Raw genomic sequence first — 21,946 nt, 5'->3', positions numbered from 1 at the left:
GAGTTCATTCTTAATGATTATAGGTAACATTTATCATTTATATCTATTTTAAATACATTTTTATATAATAATTAATTATTATAAAATATAAATAGTTTATCAAATAACCTTTTTTAAATCATTAATAAATTGTGTCATCAAATTATTTTTTTATATTGTCAGATTGATTTGGAATCTTATTTCAATCGATTACTTCAGGCAAACTGTCGAGCTTCACCGCGGTCCTATCCTCTCTAACGTTAGATCGCTAGATCCTCGGTATTCTTTTCTTTCTGTTCTTTTAAGTTTGATCCAGAAGTGTCACTGGACGGAGGAAATTATTTGGGTGAGTTCCCATCCTCTTTTTTTCGTAGGAAATCTATTTTATTATTTTGTAACCTATTTGTATTACTTTACAATGTTGTAAATAATAAGTGCACAGATCTAGTCCTAGACCACAGTCCCATAAGTTCAGATTTGTGTAGGCCCTAAGTCCTATTTTAGTAATAAGAAATAGGCCGAACATAATAATAATTAATAATAACATACCTTGTTGTGGGCGTAAATTTTGATGATAATAATAATAACAACGGCATTGATGATAATAGTAACGTCATTTAATAATAAGAACAGCATATTTACCTAGTCTTGAGGACGCAATGCCAATGGCAATGATGTCTTGATGATGACTTTTAAAAATCCTGGGGCCGATTGCACGAAAGGGTCTTTCCAAGGACCGTCTTTCGTGTCGCCCATCTTTTATGATACGCTATAAGCGGGGTGTTTCTGAAATTTATGATAAACAAATACAATTCGTAAGCTTGCTTTTAAATCAAATTTATACAACTTTGCGAGACATCACATCAATCATTTTATTAACAAATAGTTTGTTTATTTTAACGGACGAATAAAATATGTTTGCAGATAATTTATTTGAAATGCGTTTCACATGGCGCATCATAAAAAATGGGCGACACGAAAGACGGTCCTTGCAAAGACCCTTTCGTGCAATCGGCCCCTGACATATACTCTTCTTCATCATTGACGTCTTGACACTCTTCCATAGATGCATAAGAGACTGACCAAAACAAAGATGGATTTCCCTAGGAAATCCATCTTTTAAGACAAAAATCATGTAAAGTTTATGAATTTTATTGATTTTTACACCTTCCTACGCCTAATGCGTAGCTCAGTCGGTTAGACTTAGAGCGCCTGTTCCGGATCAGTCACACAACATGCGAGGTTAGTTGTACTAACCTCGCACAACGCATGTCATTTCATAATGAATTTTGACGTTTTCATTCATCACACGAATGTGAGAGAATGACACACGCCAAAATCTTCACAATATACTAAATTTATTCATCTTAATCTTATTGAATGCAATTTTAAAAATATGCTAAAAAGTATTTATAAAAAGGGATTTTAAACGCTTACCTCCAAATCTCAGCCAAGATACTCCGTCCGATCCTAATAATACTGCGGTGGAAATTACGCAAACAACAATCGAAATGCGAATTTTTCCCATCAAACAGTCTAGATTCAAGTCGCCGGCGCATGGGTGTGTGTGTGTACAATACAGAGTGTAAATAACCAAAGAGAGTTTTCAAATGGTGCTTGTGTATAAAACAACGTAGGAGTTTATTTAACAGAGAATGAGTAGTATAGTGCAGAAAATAAAAGTGTACAATGAAGTTTTACAGAAGAGGAAATAATATAAATATATATGGAGGACAGTGCAAGATGAGGTGAGGCAAGCAGTGATGTTTTTTTTTCAAAAGTATTAATAGTAGAGGAAATAATACCAATATATTATGGAGGACAATGTAAGATGAGATGAGGCAAGTCTACAGTGAGGTTTTATCAAAGAATGTATGTAGAGGACAACGATGCAAGATGAGCTGAGGCAAGTGTACAGTGAGGTTTTTTCAAAAGAGGAGATAATACAAATATATATGGAGGACAATGTAAGATGAGATGAGGCAGGTGTACAGTGAGGTTTTAACAAAGAATGTATAATGATGAAATATATGTAGAGGACAATCTAAGATGAGATGAGGCAAGTGTGCAGTGAGGTTTTTTTCAAAAGAGGAGATAATACAAATATATGTGGAGGACTATGTAAGATGAGATGAGGCAGGTGTACAGTGAGGTTTCAACAAAGAATGTATAATGATGAAATATATGTAGAGGACAATCTAAGATGAGATGAGGCAAGTGTGCAGTGAGGTTTTTTTTCAAAAGAGGAGATAATACAACTATATGTGGAGGACAATGTAAGATGAGGCAATTGTACAATGAGGTTTTACAAAAGAGGAAATAATACAAATATATATGGAGGACAATGTAAGATGAGCTGAGGCAAGTGTACAGTGAGGTTTTTTCAAAAGAGGAGATAATACAAATATATATGGAGGACAATGTAAGATGAGATGAGGCAGATGTACAGTGAGGTTTTAACAAAGAATGTATAATGATGAAATATATGTAGAGGACAATCTAAGATGAGATGAGGCAAGTGTGCAGTGAGGTTTTTTTCAAAAGAGGAGATAATACAACTATATGTGGAGGACAATGTAAGATGAGGCAATTGTACAATGAGGTTTTACAAAAGAGGAAATAATACAAATATATATGGAGGACAATGTAAGATGAGATGAGGCAAGTCTACAGTGAGGTTTTATCAAAGAATGTATGTAGAGGACAATGATGCAAGATGAGCTGAGGCAAGTGTACAGTGAGGTTTTTCAAAAGAGGAGATATATGGAGGACAATGTAAGATGAGATGACTCAGATGAGGCAGGTGTACAGTGAGGTTTTATCAAAGAATTTATAATGATGATGTAGAGTACAATGTAAGATGAGATGAGGCAAGTGTACACTGGGGTTTTATCAAAGAATGATAAGATATATGTAGAGGGCAATGTAAGATGAGATGAGGCAAGTGTGCAGTGAGGTTTTTTCAAAAGAGGAGATAATAGATATATATATAGAGGACAATGTAAGATGAGATGAGGCAAGTGTACAATGAGGTTTTATCAAAGAATGTATAATGATGATGTGGAGGACAATGTAAGATGAGCTGAGGCAATTAAGTGTACAGTGAGGTGTTAACAAAGAATGTATAATGATAAAATATATGTAGAGGACAAAGTAAGATGAGCTGAGGCAAGTGTACAGTGAGGGTTTTTTTCAAAAGAGGAGATAATACAAATATATATGGAGGACAATGTAAGATGAGATGAGGCAAGTGTACAATGAGGTTTTATCAAAGAATGTATAATGATGATGTGGAGGACAATGTAAGATGAGCTGAGGCAATTAAGTGTACAGTGAGGTGTTAACAATTAAAGAATGTATAATGATAAAATATATGTAGAGGACAATGTAAGATGAGACTGAGGTGAGTGTGCAGTGCGGTTTTTTCAAAAGAGGAGATAGTACAAATATGGAGGACAATGTTAGGAGAAGGTATCTCATGCATAAAAATTAAAAGCAACTTTTTAATCTATTTCTGCCATTGAGTCCCTGTACAGATCAGGATAGAACTGTAATTGGTGAGTGGAGCCAACGGAGCTCAGTAGAACAACCAATGTAACAGAGACCTAAGCTTTTGATCTATAATCACACTGGCTATTAATTAATAATAATAATAATAATAATAATAAACAGTTCTTGTATAGCGCATATCACAATTATGAGTAATGTCTCTATGCGCTTCCAAAGGACTTGGATATTATTACCCCAGCTGTAGCTTGGCAGCCGTAATTACTAAGATTACAGCGCACACGCATTTCAAGGAATAAATTCCTGCCAGGTAACCATTCACCTCACCTGGGTTGAGTGCAGCACAATGTGGATAAATTTCTTGCCGAAGGAAATTACGCCATGGCTGGGATTCGAACCCACGACCCTCTGTTTCAAAGTCCGGAGACTAATCCATTGGGCCACAACGCTCCAATTATTGATAGCCCCTCCCCGGCCCAACCTCCCTACCCAGAGAGGAGGGGTGGGGGTGGCAGCACCCGCATGAATGGGGCAGGATTATTTATTTTATAGTGTGATGTACTGGGATGAGTTGCCTTGGGTGAGGTTAGCAACCACTTAGTGTGCAAATAATTTTAGTCCCCTAAAACCCATGATCTTAGGCATTTTCTATGGCATATTAAATCTAGACCCAATATCAATAAATGGCATCAGAGTCTAATAATATATTCCCCTGGCACCAACCGAATTTGCCCAAAATGGGTTTTGATTATTGAATCGTAATTGCACTTATTTTCAAAACTAATATCCTTCATACATGTAGACCTATATTTTTAATTTTGGGGACATCGTTTCCCTGTACAGAGTGTAAGAATGATGGAGGAACAAGACGTAGTCTGGCAGAACAACAGTCAAACGAAACAGAGTGTGGGGCTTTTGGCCGAGATTTGAATTAGAGCCAAGAGACAACTTTCCCAATAGGCCGGTACTTAATTATCAGAGATTTTTGGTTTTGTCATAGGTACCTATTCCCCTGTAGCAGTAAGTGAAATATAACACAAGTTGTCTATCGTTTTATGTCTTCATAAAAGAAAAATAATAATTTGGTCGAAAACTTTGAAAAAAATGAATAAATGATTAGCCTTTTTTTTTATTGGAGCAAATTCTAATTCAACTTTAAACCTTATTTGAAATGTGTACCCAGAAAATAACATGGTATTTGTGATTTTTATGAACTCATTAACTCATCAAGTAGATTTTAAATTTGTCACTTGCATATAGATGAGCAAGATGCCGCAACCACAGTCCATTCAAGGATCTCGTCAGGTCCTGCCGCCCATATCGCCCAGCCCTGATGTCTACAAGCAGTTCTTGAAGGAACTTGAAGATCAGATCAACGTGGAGGTAGCCAGGGTAGAATGTGCAGAGGAAGGGCCTGACCCTCATCGATATGCCATCTACAAAGGAGCCTTTGATCAGGTTTGTATGAGCATCATGTTGAGGAGAATCTCCAGTGAAACTTGAGAAAATGTTCTCCAGTGAGAAGAGAATTGGCATGCATTGTAATAATGATGATATTGAAGATATCTGAAAATGAACACAATAAAGATGTTTATCCATGATTGATTGGGAAGAAAAAAGTGATGATACCTTGTAAACAATCTGAAAAAAGGTATTAGAATGTGTTGAGTTTTTTAACCTGGATTTTTTTTAGGGGAGATGTTTAGAGGTGGGGGCAGATTTATGGACCCCTGGCAGCATTTGCTGATAGGATGTTCCATCCCACGAGTGGTTAATAAATAAATAAAAAGAAAAGAAAACCTTTTAAAATTGTTTGACACAATAAATTATATTCTTTTTATCTCTCCCTCCCCTAGATTATTGACAATGTTTCTGCCTACAAGTCCCTCCTGAGTGCAATCAAAGCTGAGTATGAAGATTGCATTGACACCATAGAGAAAGGTCAAGAGGAAGCATTTTACCTCTCTGGAAAGGTCAAAGCACTTGCCTCTGAGCAGACAACACTCAGTCTCTATCAGAAGCGAGCCGATGAGCTTGAACAAAAGTGAGTTCATTTTTTTTTCATGAGAAAATTAAAGTTTTTAGCTCATCCGGCCGGAAGGGCAAGATGAGCTTGTGGCGTGGCGTCCAACGTCCGTTGTCTGTTGTCCGTCCACAATTTCAAAATGCTACTTCTTCGCCATTTCAAGTCCGATTTCAATTCTGTTTGCTTTACATGATAGCACTAGGTGGGGGATTCAAAACTTCTACACAGAATTTTGAAATTCATTAAATATGCTAATTTATGCGCATTTTTCAAAATTCACAAAAAATGCTTCTTTTTTTGTTGACCAATTTTGAATTTTTTGCTTCCATCTGGTAGAGCTTCATGAGGTTCACCAAACTTCTACACAGAATTTTGAAATTTTGACCAGTTTAATTTTCATGCTAATTTATGCAAATTTTTAAAAATTCACATAAAATGCTTCTTCTTTATTTGTTGACCGATTTTGATTTTTTTTTTCCATCTGGTAGAGCTTCATGAGGTCCACCAAACTTCTACAAAGAATTTCGAAATTTTGACTAGAACAATTTTTATGCTGATTTATGCAAAATTAATTTATTCATATTTTTAAAAATTCACATAAAATGCTTTTTCTTCTTTAATTGTTGACCGATTTTGATTTGTTTTCTTCCATCTGGTAGAACTTCATGAGGTTCACGGTACTTATACACAGAATTTTGAAATTTTCAGTAGAAAATTATTTATGCCAATTTATGCGAAATTTATTCAGAAATCACAGAAAATGCCTCTTCTTTATTTGTTGACCGATTTTGATTTTTTTTTCGTCCATCTGGTAGAACTTTATGAGGTTCACCAAACTTCTACACAGAATTTTGAAATTTTCAGTAGAAAATTGTTTATGCTAATTTATGCAAAATTTATTCAGAAATCACAGAAAATGCCTCTTCTTTATTTGTTGACCGATTTTGATTTTTTTTTCTTCCATCTGGTAGAACTTTATGATGTTCACCAAACTTCTACACAGAATTTTGAAATTTTTAGTAGAAAATTATTTATGCTAATTTATGCGAAATTTATTCATAAATCACCGAAAATGCCTCTTCTTTATTTGTTGACAGATTTTGATTTTTTTCTTCCATCTGGTAGAGCTGCATGAGGTTCACCAAACTTGTACACAAAATTTTGAAATTTTGTCTGGAAAATTATTTATGCTAATTTATGCAAAATTTATTCATAAATCACAAAAAATGTTTTTTCTTCTTCATTTGTTAATCAATTTCAATTTTGTTTGCTTTGTATGATAGCTCGAAGTGGTGATACAAAATTTCAACACAGAATTTTGAAATTCATAAAATATGCTTATTTATTCATATATTTCCCAATCTCACAAAAATTACTTATTTATTTGTTGATTGATTTTGATTATTTTTGTTCCATCTGAGAGCTACATGAGGTTCACCAAGGTTCTACACAGAGTTAAGAAATTTTGACTAGAAAGTTATTTATGCTTAATTTATATGAAATTTATTCATAGATCACAAAAAATTCTTCATTAATTTCAATTCTGTATCCTCAATTTATGTCACCAATATAATTCACTACAGTGTCAACTGGGCTGAAATTAAAATTGTGTTAAATTTCGTTGCGAAATGCCGGATGAGCTCCACATCATTGATGTGCTAGTTAACCTTTTATTACAGTGAAATCTATTATTAAAGGCCTCTCAAGGGAGACAAGAAATATCGGTACAGTCTTTAAGAGCAGGTGGTCTTTAGGAACAGGTTCCTACAATAATTGGGAAAATTTTTCAAGGGAAACAAGTTTATGGTCTTCATAGAGGGGTGATCTTTCTTCCCGGGGGGGCCACTTACATTGACGAGTGGATACCATGCGCGACCAAAAAAACACGTAAAAAGGATGTCTTTTTCACGATAGGGCACGTTACGTACGTAACGTGATAAGGGTGTCAAAAACACAAAAATAATGAAAAAAGGGTATCTATTTCGCTAGGAAAATTACGTGTTTAGGGTCAAATTCGCGGGGATGATAAAACAAAATTAAAATGTTTTATAAAGGATGTCCTTTTTGCCCCAACACTTCGTGTTTAGAGTCCGATTTGCGCGAGGTGTAGAAGGTGGGGTCGTACTAAACCAAATAAGGTAAAGCCGACGACCGAAGGACCCGTAACAATAAAACATTCCTGTACTTGTTTAGGGGTTCATTTCAGGGAACATTTGCCAAGAGTATCGTTTTGTTACCAATACTTGTTAAGGGTAGGGTTTCACACGCCAATACTTGTTAAGGGGCGCATTTTCAGAATATGGAAATTACGTGTTTAGGGTGCTTTTCGAGACCCCATGGTCGCGCATGGTATCCACTCGTGAATGGAAGTGGCCCCCCCGGGTCTTTCTTAAATACAAGTGTTTGCTAAAGCAGGTTTTGACTTTATTTTTTTTATTTTGCCTATTTAGCGTAGATTTCCGTAGATTTCAACAGAACTTGCACAGTATGCACATCTCCTTTTGAGCAAGCCTTCAACATCAAACTTCTGTTTCCCTTTTATTCTTCAAATCACTCCCTAAAGTTGTACATTGAACCAAGAGGTTATATGAGTTATAGCTGATCGTGTTGAATAAGTATGCTAGTTTAATCATTATATCACTTACTGTCAACTTTTTTTTTAATAAATAGCTAAAAATTATACATCTTGTAGTGGGGTTTGAGCTGGGGTGATGCATATTTTTCTGTCTCATTTTACAAAAAAAAAGTTGCATACCCAAAGCCTTACAAAACTAATGTGTAACAGAATGTTGATAATCCTTTTGGTAATTTCTTTTGGTCAGTGCTTTCTTTTATGAAGTAATCCTGTAATTAAAAGCAGATTTGAAAAACTAATTCAATATGGATGCATGCTTTTTGGGGCATGCATATATTAAAAAATAAAGTTGAGTTATACTGTGAATATGAACCTTGTTTGATAAAGCAAAAATAAAGAAAGTTTATTAGAGGAAATTGTGCAACGATATGAAATAAAGAGAGTGATAACCATTGCTGTATAAAATTGCATTGAGTGGTATATTTTCTCTCCTGTCTTATGGTAGATTGCAACAAACTTACAGCATTCATTTCATTTATCTATTTGTTTCATATTATACTTTACAGACTTGGTCTAGTGAAAGCTGATAATGAGAAGTTCAAAGCTGAACTTGAAAAGATTGCAGAGATTTACCGAGCGAGGGAAGAAGTGAAGAGAAAAGCAGAGGAAAAGATAGAAGAATCAAAGAAAAAAATGCCCACAATGCCAAATAGGATGCTAAAAGGTAATGTAATTCTACAGCAACATAATAAAAACATTGCTTATATGGTAGTCACCATGCAATGCTTGTTATAGGTGTGTGTGAAATAAGAAAACTTTATTCAAATGACTTGGCATGTGAAAAGACAATGGTGATCCCTCATACTAAATATATTGCAGAAGTGTAATTATGATGTCATTTATGAGAAAAGGCATAGAAATTACTTTTTATTCATCCTAGCTATAAAGTTGTTAATTATGTTGACATCTGGTTTTTATTTACTTTGTCCAAGGTGCAAAATCTGAATCAGCCATTCTATTAATCATGATTACAAACATTTAAGGAATCACTGGAGCTTTCCAGAGTAAACAGTCATTCATCTTTTTAAAGATATTTACAACAAACCATTTCTAATTTTTACAGTCATCTTTACTCCCTATGTGTTGCATGCTGCTTGTCCAACCCACAAACCTGCTCTGCCTGCTAAGCATTTTCAGACATGGTGCAAAACAAATCTCTTTTAGATAATTACAGGCTTCCATAGCATATAAAACTTCAAGTTATTGTTGATTATAAACTCTGATTCCATCAGAAGTATATTTTCTAATTTCTACAATAATAATTGATCTATTTTATTTAGGAATGGACTTAGATGAATGCACGGATTTGGACAAATTGGAGAGTGAGATAAATCGTCTCAAAGATGTACTGTCAGCCCTGAAGCAGACTAAGGTAACCAAGTACTCAACCAAAGAGAGGAAGAATGAACTCAAAACTCAACTAGAGAATAAGACCAAAGCCAGGGATCATGTACAAGAGCAGAATCAACAGTTAAAGGAGAGGTGAGATGAGGAGGAAGAGGGGCGGACAATGATGATGATGGTGGTGGTGGTGATGATGATGATGATGATGATGATGATGATGATGTTGACAGTGGTGATGATGGTGGTGGTTGTGATGCTGGTGGTGAGTATAATGATGGGGGGTTTTATTAGGAGAAGGTATCTCATGCATAAAAATTAAAAGCAAAAAAGGCAATCATGAAATGAAAATAGCAATGTTGCCAATTTAAAGTTCGATATTTTATTGTGTAAGGTTTTCAATTATTCATTGTCTTGAACGTGGTTAAATTTCTAGGTGTCTGAAGGTGAGGATTGCCCTGGATGCATTGGCTTCATACTACAAAGAGAAACGGTTTATCTTTGGACCAGCTGAAGCAGTATCTTTTGCTCTGACAAGATCAGGCTCCATGATGAGTGTCAGAAGTAAGTATACACTATAGCCTATTGAAACAAAATCCAAGATTGTGATTAACTAAAGAGGGGATGCATTATACCATTAATGTGTATCATAAGTTCTGTTTTGAATTTGAATTATATTTAGAATGTAGCTTGAATGCCATGGGGAACTGACTGCATATAATTCAGTATATCAAATAAGAGACACTCGGAGACTTCGTGTTTCAAGCTTTTTCAGGCTTTAAATTGTACAGCACATATGGGGCTTTAAGATGTTCTGGCTTCTTTTCAGTCCCAGTAAGTAAAACTAACTGGCATCCCCGTAAATATTAAGTTATTCCATTTATTCACTCAGTTTACCTATTCGTTCTTATTTGTCTATCATCCAGGTCAGGAGACAACATCCACCTTTGAAGATGATGATCCCACCAAGGAAAGAGAGGCCGAGTTGTTGCTTGAATACATAGAACAGTTCAATGAGATGTTTGAAGAGGCTCACTATGTAGAGGCTGCTATGCATGCAGCAAACAGTCCTAAAGGGATCCTACGAAACCCAGAAACATTGCAAAGATTTAAAGGTGATGTGAATTTTCTTTCTCCTGTAGAATCTTGACTTATTCAACATCGTGATCTAGTATGTTCGGATATTGTTTTAGCGAGTTTAATGTGAAAGACAAGTATATGAAAACCGAAAATGATGAAAATTGCCAACCCAGATAAAATCATGTGGACACTTTAAAAACATGGAAAATGGCAATTGTTATGACGTAATTCCTTTCTTATTATTTTGCTTATATGAAGAATTACTCATTTTATGTCAGTCGTTTGGCACGTAACGCTTACACTTGATGATCTTTTTCTTAGATTCTGTTGGAATTAATTTTGTCAGAACTACCAGTAACTTGCTCTTACACTTGATTATATAGAATTTCTCTTAAAGTTATTTCTCACTGCAACTACTCAGACTATAAACTTGATTCGTTATATTCTCTAAAGGTTCTCACGAAAATAAAGCCGCCTAGAAAAAAAGCATTGTAAATTTCATGTTGATCTCAAACCTTATGCAGGTGTTCGAGTGAAGCGTGGTCAGAAGTCCCCTCTGTTGATATATGCTGAATCTCTGATGTCGTCGGTGCCTGCCATAGGTGTGCCTCCCAATGCTGATACCACCCTGGAATGTGTGAAGAGCGCCCTCACTGAGGATCGTCTTGATATTGTCACACACTGGATTGCAAATAACTGGTGAGTCTTATATCCCACATGTTGAACTGTTGCTTTTTCAACATAAGCCTAAATCCTTGTTCTGACATTGTGAGAAAAATCGCTCATTTATCTCAATAAACATGAAATATCTCTTCAATTGACAAAAGCTGTGTGGACCTGTAACCCAAAGCTTAATGATTGATCTTACCAATGATTTTTATGATCGATTGCGTATAATGGTCAATGCCATAAATGAGAAAAAATATATACCAGTATCCACAATCATAATAGAATACATTTTGTTTCCCATGATTGTAAACACTCATTAAATATAAAGACCATCTCAAAGCCAATACTGCAATTTAGTGGTATATGAGGAAAGTTAGGCATGCATTTTTTTCTGGGATCCAAAGTGCTTTAATTTGTTTTTAGGAAGTTAGGTGTGATTTTAAGTCACTTGTTAATCTTTGTGAAACACCCTGACCCCCTCCCGGCAGGATATGGATCATTGAGTTCAAGCACAGTCATTATTACAAAATTTAGGACCAATATGCTTTTTGCTCATCATAACATGGCACATATTCTTTCTGTTCTGTTCTTGCCTGTCAAAGCAACACAAACCAGGGGATGTATCACAAGATTAAGTGTGACTTAAAGTCAGCTTAGTGCTGACGTGCGCACGATATGTAACACACAATCTCATTGATTAATATGCGGAAGCGTGCGTCCTCTAAGAATGATATGACCAATGCAGTGACACATGTTATGAATTTGAGTGTAAATTTTAGTCACACTTCAATTTTTATGAAACACCCACCGGGTTGGCCAAACTCCTCTGATCAATAGCAATGAATTCCAGGGGGATGTTCCACAAAGAGTTAAGTTTGATGTAAAATTGCACTCAAATCTTAGTTGTGTGCAGAGCAAAGTGCATCACCACATTAGGATGTGTACCACTGTGTATTCATCAATAAGATGAGGTGTTACATATCATTTGCATATAACCACCTTGGTCAGATCATGCTAAGGGGATGTACTCTATTCATCAAATGAGATTTGGTGTAAATTCACATCATGTGTTCGATGGTGATTTTGTGTGACTTGAATTCACACCCAACTCTGTGTCAAACACCACCCAGGTCATTGAACTTCCTTCAACCCTTAACCTTTTCTCTCTTCCCATCCAGGCTGACCTACTCAGAGCCCTTGGGTCATCTCCTATATAACTACGCCCAGGGTAGAGGTCAGCAGGTCAGAGGTCAGGATGTGGTCATTCAATGCCTTCCTCTAGCTCAGGCAGTCTATACGAAGGTGGGAGCTCATCTTCAAGCTGCTGTGTGTATGTCTAAGCAAGGCAGGGTTCATGCCATGATGGAGTATGCACAGTCAGTTAACTTCAGTCGTGGTAAGATTCTGGAATGTATCAATTTATAAGATGCAACTGAGTTTGAATAGTATACCCATACTGCCCTACAATGTCAACATAAGGTACAGGACATGGCAACCAAATTCGACTTATTAATATTTTATTATTTTACCTCGTGTGCTCTTATCATGCTGAGAGATATGATTGAAAACATGTCTTGGTATTGCAATATTGGCATTTTTCCGCCTGTGCGCACCATAGTTGGTGCAGGAGACATGACTTTCAGGGTTATCCATCCATAAGCCTGTGTTTCCATTATCTTGTGATAGAGTAATTTTTGTATCGCCCACCAGAGGTGAAGGCGAGACTTAGGGATCCAAATGTCGTCCGTCGTCTGTCCGTCGTCCGTCCGTCACAAACCTAATGACACATAACTCCACAACCGTAAGTCACTTTTCAACCAAACTTGGATGGTAGATGGACTTGGAGGATCTGCATGTTATGCTGCAGTCGGAGGTCACATGGTAAGGTCAGAGGTCATTTTCAGGTCAACGTTAAAGTTTACATGCAGGTCAACGTTAAAAATCTACATGCAAGACTCTTATGACACCTAACTCCGCAACCATTAGTCACTTATCAACCAAACTTGGATGGTAGATGGACTTGGGGGACCTGCATGTTATGCTGCAGTCGGAGGTCACATGGTAAGGTCAAAGGTAATTTTTAGGTCAACGTTAAAGTTTACATGCAAGACTCTCTTATGACACCTAACTCCGCAACCGTAAGTCACTTTTCAACCAAACTTGGATGGTAGATAGACTTGTGGGACCTGCATGTGATGCTGCAGTTGGAGGTCACATGGTTAGGTCAAAGGTCATTATCAGGTCAATGTTAAAGTTTACATGCAAGACTCTCTTATGACACCTAACTCCGCAACCGTAAGTCACTTTTCAACAAAACTTGGATGGTAGATGTACTTAGGTGACCTGCATGTTATGCTGCAGTCGGAGGTCACATGGTAAGGTCAAAGGTCATTTTCAGGTCAACATTAAAGTTTACATGCAAGGCTCTTATGACAAGTGTTATTCCATCCCAGTCATTTCACAATGAAGTTTCAATACAATTCTGTTGCGTGCCCTCGCAAATCACGATATTTCTGGTTATTTTCATAAGTGGGCGAGACACAAAATCGCTTTTGCCTTGTTTCATGGATCAAGCCGTAACTAAGGCCATGTATACATGAAGGGATGATAATGATATGATTGGCTTGTGGTATCAGGGTGAAGCCAAAGATCACAGAGGTCTTTATATTCGTGAAAATCGCTCATTACGTATTGCCTATTTAGTATGGCTAGATCATATATTGAAGTTGTGCGTGTCTATTATTTTGTATCTCATCCATTCCAGAAGATAGAACTTTATATGCAAAGCTGTATTTTGGTATATTTCAAAATCAGAGTCAATAAGTTTTAATGAATCAAATTTTCCCAGATGCCTACTTGGGAGTGCTGGTAGCATGTCCATCTCTATCCCTGGCCGAGGTCTTGGTCCAGCCTAGTGGTCACTCCACCAGACCAGCTCTTTCTGTAGGTTCAGTGGTCAGCACCCTACTCAAGACTCAGGACCATCATCAGATAGGTGTAGAGCTGATTGATAATATCCATCATAGTATTATCTCAGGTATGATAGTGAATTATTTCTGCCTTTATCATTGAAGATTTTCATCTTCAAATTGGCAATAATAATATTTCTCTTGAAGCTTTGCATTTTAGAACAAATATACAGATGTATCTTAAGTAGTCTTAAATGACAGAAAATAACCATCCATCCATCCATCTAAAGGTTTACATGTAAATCCTGTTTTGTGCCCATGAACGGGGTGCTCGGATTAACTTTACACTCGCAGAATTCATGATAGCTAGATTTATTTAGTGCATTTTACAGAGGATACAAAGCACTATTATTACAACAGCTTTAGGATGAATTGCTATTCAATTCCAGCACTCGGCGCATTCAAGAAATCATTTCTGCCAGATATATTAATAAGTTATAAGGTTGTCAAGTTTGCATTAAAAACTTATTTCAAACTTTCCATTTCATTGCCAAATTAAGGGTAAAATATGGGACAAACAATTAAAAATCAATCACAAATATTGATTGTACAGTCATCCTGCCATATCAACCATCTGTATCAAAGGACCACTTGTCTATAAAGACCATAGATTTGATTTCCTTTGATTAATTATTGAAATGTGATCTTAGAGAACCTGTTCACATATAATAAACTTGTTTCACTGGCTTCTCTTGAGAGAATGATAAAGTAATTGGGTGGTATTCTGTTAGCCATGGTTTAGTTAAACCACTCTTTTATAGAGTGCCAGTTGTCAGCTTAGTCACCAATTAAAAATTATTCTTATCCTGCTGCAAAAAAATGGTGAAATATTATTTGAGTCATGAAACGGGAAGAATATGAAAATACAATTAATTTCAATGAATTAATTAGTACATTAGAATTGTTACGAATTTAGAAGAAATATCATGAAGCCCAGCATTCCATAGTAGTGTGATTTAAAATTCTAGTTTAGACTCTGGTTAAGCCTAGGTTAAATTCTCAGAATACCACCCAATAATTGAGTTAAATTCCATTACTCTATTCTAACTTATAGGTTCTAGTAAGTTGCGATTGAAGGACCTAGTCTTCCAAGATCCCGACACCAAAGTGAGCTCATGGCAGAAGATCATCAGAGCTTGTAATGACAGCGGATCATATGATGTGGGACTAGAGCTACTTGCTGCTGTGACAGTCCTGGAGGCCATCAAGAAGGCTGCAGAAAGTGCCTGAAAATGGCAAAGTCTGCCTTTCTTTGAACAAAGGAAGCAATGTTTAATCCAAATTTTCAGTTCTTGATGGTTTCCATATTTAACATTTTGGCGTCTACTTCCAAGCAATATCTCAGACATATTTATCCATCTTACTAAAGGCTTGTACAGACATAAATAGTGAGTCATATCACTCTACTTATGCTACTAAGCATGCATTATAAGCTTTGCGTATCAATATATTCTTCAAATTTGCCCAGAGAAACTCAAGACATGGTTCTTGTCAAATGATTTCATAGGTTAGTCCATGCAACTCTGGCCAAATTATTTATGCCATACCAATGAAATAAATGAATGAAATGATAAATGACATACCAACCAAATTGAGTGATATTGGGCACCTAACAATTTGCGACACAATTTCTGTAATGCAAACTATTAATAGACTGGCGTTTTCAGAGTGCTTGCATCATATTTGCAAATGTGCTTGACACAACTTCAGTTAGTCATCAGTGTCACACAAATCTGTTTGACTTTGGAGAAAGTCAACGTTGTAAATAAAATGTTTAACTTAACGGGGAAGTTCACCCTGAAGAAAAGTTTGTTGTAAAAATAGCAGAAAAATATTTTTAAATATTGTTGAAGGTTTGAGGAAATTTTTTTTGATTTGTGACATCATAAACGAGCAGCTGCCCCATATGTTATGTAATATAAAATGCATAAATTTCAATTTTTAATGGTTCGTTGACTTATTTTTGTTTTCTTCTTAGGAACAGGTATGAAATGATTTGCCTCTTGATATACTGAAGATACAGTAAAAACCATTTTCAGTTTTCTGAGAAATGACATTTCATTGATTTTTTTACCATACGATATGTAGGAAAGTTGCTCGCCTATGACAAAATAATTAAAATTCAAATAACTTTTTTTATTCTTTGATGGATTTCTCTCAAACCTTCAGGAATATTTTTTATTACTTTTTTGCTATTTTTACAATAAACTTTTTGTCAAGATGAACTTTCCCTTTAATCAGGGTTTTAAAGACTTATTATAATAACTATTGCACAATTTCTATAACAAATTTACTATCAGATTGAAGGATTTCAGTAGCTTTATCTCTAATTGCAAATTTGTTATTATTATTATTATTATTGTAACAAGTTTTCTGAAACAGGCCCCTGGTCTGAAAAATTTTGTCAACTTTGTTGTTGATTATTAATTTATGCAAACTCAACTGTGTTCAAGGAGCATTAATACAGCTTATTCTCAGTGTATCATGGATAACAGAATTGAACTTCTTGGATATCTTTGAAATGTTTCCTTTAATTTTTTTAAGGAGGAAAACAAATGTTAGTCCTCCTTTGCGTGTGTGCTTCATGAAATTTCCTGCCTTATTTCTGAAAGCCGTCCAGCTTTTCATTTAAAAACTTTGTTTTTTCTACATATATACAGTTTTTGTCTCACCTGCATAGCAGAGTGAGACTATAGGCGCCGCTTTTCCGACGGCGACGGCGGCGGCGGCGTCAACACCAAATCTTAACCTGAGGTTAAGTTTTTGAAATGACAGCATAACTTAGAAAGTATATGGACCTAGTTCATGAAACTTGGCCATAAGGTTAATCAAGTATTACTGAACATCCTGCCTGAGTTTCATGTCACATGACCAAGGTCAAAGGTCATTTAGGGTCAATGAACTTAGACCATGTTGGGGGAATCAACATCAAAATCTTAACCTAAGGTTAAGTTTTTGAAATGTCATCATAACTTAGAAAATATATGGACCTAGTTCATGAAACTTATACATAAGGTTAATCAAGTATCACTGAACATCCTGCATGAGTTTCACATCACATGACCAAGGTCAAAGGTCATTTAGGGTCAATGAACTTTGGCCGAATTGGGGGTATCTGTTGAATTACCATCATAACTTTCAAAGTTTATGGATCTGATTCATGAAACTTGGACATAATAGTAATCAAGTATCACTGAACATCCTGTGCAAGTTTCAGGTCACATGATCAAGGTCAAAGGTCATTTAAGGTCAATGAACTTTGGCCAAATTGGGGTATTTGTTGAATTACAGCCATAAATTTGAAAGTGTGTTGGTCTAGTTCATAAAACTTGGACATAATAGTAATCAAGTATCACTGAACATCCTGTGCGAGTTTCAGGTCACATGATCAAGGTCAAAGGTCATGTAAGGTCAAAGAACTTTGGCCACGTTGGGGGTATTTGTTGAATTGCCATCATATCTCTATAAGTGTATTGGTCTAGTTCATAAAACGTGGAAATAATAGTAACCAAGTATCACTGAACATCTTGTGCGAGTTATAGTAGTTTTCAAAATCAGCACTGCTGCTATATTGAATCGCGTGATGCAGGTGAGACGGCCAGAGGCATTCCACTTGTCTTTGTATTCAAGTATTCTACTGCTGTAAAAAATACTGTAAATAATGAATATATTTTGTAGTATTCAATACTTTATTAAATATTTATTACTTATTGATTCTGTAAAATAGTAATATCAACTGTATATTAAATAAATTTTTATCTGCTATGACTCTGTATTTGGTCTGTTATGTTAGACTGTGGTAGATCATATTACTATTTGCTGTATCTTATTTTTTTGTAATCCATCTGAATTATAATGAAATCAGTACTGCCATTAATAAGAAACATAGACAAACAAATTTGAGCCATACAAATGTTGAACATTTATTATCTACAGAATATACTTGTACCATATATACAATGAATATATACAACATTGAATACAATGCACTATACAAAATGCTTGCTACAAATTTATATTTTAAAAAATCAGCTGCATTATAACTGCAGGTGATACAGTGGACAGATAATTTTAATACTTGACAATGAATCATGATAATGTTAAACAATAATAGACACTTTGAAAAATGTTAATAAACTGATATACGTACCTGTATATTTACTAGCCCGAGTGTGTATGTGTGGGTATTTGGTTTTTTTTTTTATACAGATGTATACCAATTAAGATATAAGTTCTGTCTAGGGACCAAGCTTTGACATCCCCGCCTCCTAAGACATGACTGAGAGCATGGCTCAAACTACATATCTGAATAGGTTTGTAAATTCCACATGCAGTTGGATTACAGGCACTATGCCACCGTTCCCTTTGAGAGGCATTTCACAAGGAATAAAGGCATCGTCACAATGCATCTGATAGATATAAATTCTGAAGAAAGTAAGTAGCACACATATTTATGTATACACATACATATACATATTCATAATGATCCTAGTAAATTACCAATTATTCACAATTTCAAAGATACAAGACTTGTATAAAACATTTTAAGCAGCTGTTGGTCCTGACGTACAAGAAGTTTTTAATAAGGCAAATTAATGAACTGTATCAAATGGTTACGAGATATTAAAATAATCAGTTGCTTTAAGAATATGCCATATATTGGTGTGTTTGATTTGTTTTTGTTTTTAAAACTTAGTAAGCTGTGTAATCTGCCTCTTGGAGTTGATATTTCAAATAGTTTGTGTTTCCTCATATTGAATTTGCCTATTCTCAAATATATTTTTTAAATCAACATATAGAATTGCACAGATTACCTACATAAAAGGCACAATTTTTCCTTTAAAAATAAAAACCACCACCACTTTCAATTCATATGCACTCATGGTTTATAAATTTAATTTAAGATTCATTATTTTATACTTCAAATTACACACCTTCAAAAAACCCATAATTCTTAGCAATAAGGACAATTTTTAGAAAAAATCTGAAAATATGGATACTCCTGTTTTAGCAATTTGAAGTACATTCACAAACCTCGGGGGTTAAAAGTCCTTGTCACATTACAGTAACATAATTTAAGAACAATCTTGTGCTGAAGTCAAATTCCGCCTTTATTCCAAAAGAAAGGCTTGCAGTTAGATTAAATATGACATTATTCATTTCAGAATATCAATATTTCTTAAATTTACTTAATTTTACTCATTAAAAGTCCCCAATTTATAGTAAATTACAACTGTGATAAAATTTATTAATTCAGGTTGTTCCGTATGTGATTGGCTTGTATCTATCAAAGAGAGGGCAATTACAAATAAAGTGACAAGGGGGAACACTTTCACAAATAGGATTCTTCCATGTCACCATTAACAGTAGAATAACTACCAGCATGGAATTTCCATGTGTGTCTGAATTTACTGGCCTCAAAGAATATCACATTGAATACTGCAGATGACTCCAAATTTCATAACTCCAGACTGCAAGACATAGGCCCATAACTCGTGTAAGAACATTAAGCCTAGATTTCTATATAAAGTCATAGAAATTGAATTGAAAAAATAGGTCACACCAAAATCAAATCAAATAGTGTGAAATCTCTCCAATAAAGTTTGTAAAACTATAACTTCTTTAACCATCATGAACACGCAATTGAACACAAATGGAATGCAAATTTTGAATGAAAATTTTGTAGCATCATTAAGATCTCAGATGCCAACAGGCACAAAAGTCAACAGAGTCACTGCAAATGGTGTATAAATCTGTCATTCATTTCTGATAAATCATACAAATGCAACCAATTCAACTGTTTTCATTCGGAATGAAGCAAAGTAGTATATTCTGCAAGACAAGAGAGGGTACGAGCAAACCTGTGTTATCAATTGATTGAAATTGAAAATAGTTTGAATTCAGGTGAAAAATACCACCAATAAAAAGTAATCCCTCTGCCCTTGAAAAGGAAATTGTCTGTGATTATAGAGCAAGCCAGTAATCACAAACAATTCATAATTATTCTTATTATTCTAATTTACTTGAATCTATACAATTCTTTATCTCTTGTCCCCATCCATCACCAATACAAACTTTGTAACGCCATGCTAAGTTCAGTTTCACTTGTTTTCAAAGTAAACATCAATAAACAGCAACTTCCTCATTTCCAATAATCCATTCTGTGTGATATGAATGGAAAGTACAGCCTGTCATACAATAATCATTCTGGGCCACCATGTCCCAATCCATATCAAATTACACACAAATAGCATTTTTGTGCAACATTGTACAAGAAAGGTACAAGCATCATAGTTCCAACCGTCTCCAGACTAACAAAGCCATTTAAATCTATAACAATATGCTTGCTCTACAAAGGTACAATGTATTGGCAACTTTCCTAAGGAAGATTTCCACTGAGGTACAGTCCATTTTCCCAGTGTATCCTGGGCTTATGGCCGCCTCAGTGGATTACCCAGAATTCAGATGGCACTGGTAGCTTAAGGTGAGTTTTATGCCCTCTGACTATATATGGGATGATGACAAAGCAGATTACATACGTTGTGTCCAATACTATCTTGGTCTGTTGTGGCGTACATTGCTACCAGAATACCTGCAAATAATGAGATGGATATAATAATGAATAGCAAATAACATGTCGTACAAAACTAATGCAAACCTTCAAACATCATTTATTCTAAAAATATGGGAGAAAAAAAAAAACATGGGGGCGGTTCATTGTTGTTTACAATTGACAAATCTTTCTTCTTCTTTTTTTTAATTTCAAATCCCAGAGTCCACATACAAATAAACATGCACAGCTTCTGATAGCAATGATTAATGATGATGAAGTCAGTAGAGACAATTCGTTCATGTGTCTTTGATTGGGTTTGATTCTTGTTGAGGACAAAAACCCTTGAATAGGGAGGTTTGCACTAATGTACTTTCTTTTTTTAAAGGTCAAGTCTACCCCAGAAAATTGTTGATTTGAATCGATAGAGAAAAATCAAACAAACATAACGCAAATTTCATCGAAATCGGATGTAAAATATGAAAGTTATGACATTTTAAAGTTTCGCTTATTTTTCACAAACCAGTTCAATGCACAACTCAGCGATATGCAAATGAGAGAGTCGATGATGTCCATCACTCACTATTTCTTTGTTTTTTATTGTTTGAATAATACAAAATTTAAATTTTTACAGATTTGACAATAAGGACCAACTTTACTTAACCAGAAACTGTTAAAATAATGTTATTCCACATGTTCAGGGAGAAATAAATCTTTGTTTCACTTGACAAGGAGAAAATTTGAATATTTCATATAATAAAATACATAAGAAATAGTGAGTGAGTGACGTCATCAGTCTGCCAATTTGCATACCGCCCAGGATGTGCATTTAACTGTTTTGTGAAATTAAACGAAACTTTAGAATGTCATAACTTTCTTATTTTACATCCCATTTTGATGAATTTTTCAATGTTTTGCTTGTTGGATTTTTCTCCTTTTTTTCAAATTAACTTTTTGTTGGGGTGGACTTGCCCTTTAATGACAATTTACTGAGTAGCTACTGAAATTGTGATAGTTTAATAAATGAAAGAATTTCATTTTAGAAATTCAGAATTTGTCATGACTACAAGTTTTATGAAACTGAACTAATAATAATAATAATGACATCATATTTAAACTCTTGATTTGTACTGGTGTACTACTAATTATCTTGAGTACTGAGGCTTCAAATTCTATGGTGTTACAAAAAT

The 21,946-nt window shown here is 35.0% G+C and overlaps 2 protein-coding genes across 9 annotated transcripts in view; one reads left to right on the top strand and one right to left on the bottom strand.

Annotated features, from left to right (window-relative positions):
• Positions 1–209: 209 nt before the first annotated feature.
• LOC129264954 (clathrin heavy chain linker domain-containing protein 1-like) lies at positions 210–17,971 on the top strand. Its single transcript, XM_054902922.2, has 11 exons — positions 210–325; positions 4,747–4,944; positions 5,343–5,530; positions 8,654–8,811; positions 9,428–9,629; positions 9,925–10,052; positions 10,415–10,603; positions 11,093–11,267; positions 12,416–12,633; positions 14,086–14,274; positions 15,261–17,971. Exons 2-11 carry the CDS (start codon positions 4,747–4,749, stop codon positions 15,434–15,436), a joined length of 1,821 nt encoding a protein of 606 aa, XP_054758897.2. The 5' UTR covers positions 210–325; the 3' UTR covers positions 15,437–17,971.
• Positions 17,972–18,104: 133 nt separating this feature from the next.
• The window catches only part of LOC129264955 (leucine-rich repeat-containing protein 9-like), a 43,768-nt gene continuing 39,926 nt past the window's right edge, over positions 18,105–21,946 (bottom strand). For all 8 annotated transcript variants that reach the window (XM_054902923.2, XM_054902927.2, XM_054902924.2 and 5 more), the window contains one exon: positions 18,105–20,798. In XM_054902923.2, the coding sequence (XP_054758898.2) occupies positions 20,759–20,798 (40 nt within the window). In that variant the 3' untranslated portion in view covers positions 18,105–20,758. The remainder of the gene's footprint in view (positions 20,799–21,946) is intronic.

This window comes from Lytechinus pictus, chromosome 7 (assembly GCF_037042905.1).
Source record: "Lytechinus pictus isolate F3 Inbred chromosome 7, Lp3.0, whole genome shotgun sequence".
Lineage (NCBI taxonomy): Eukaryota > Metazoa > Echinodermata > Echinoidea > Temnopleuroida > Toxopneustidae > Lytechinus > Lytechinus pictus.
Note: the sequence above shows the minus strand (reverse complement) of the source record. Positions and strands in the feature narration are given on the sequence as shown.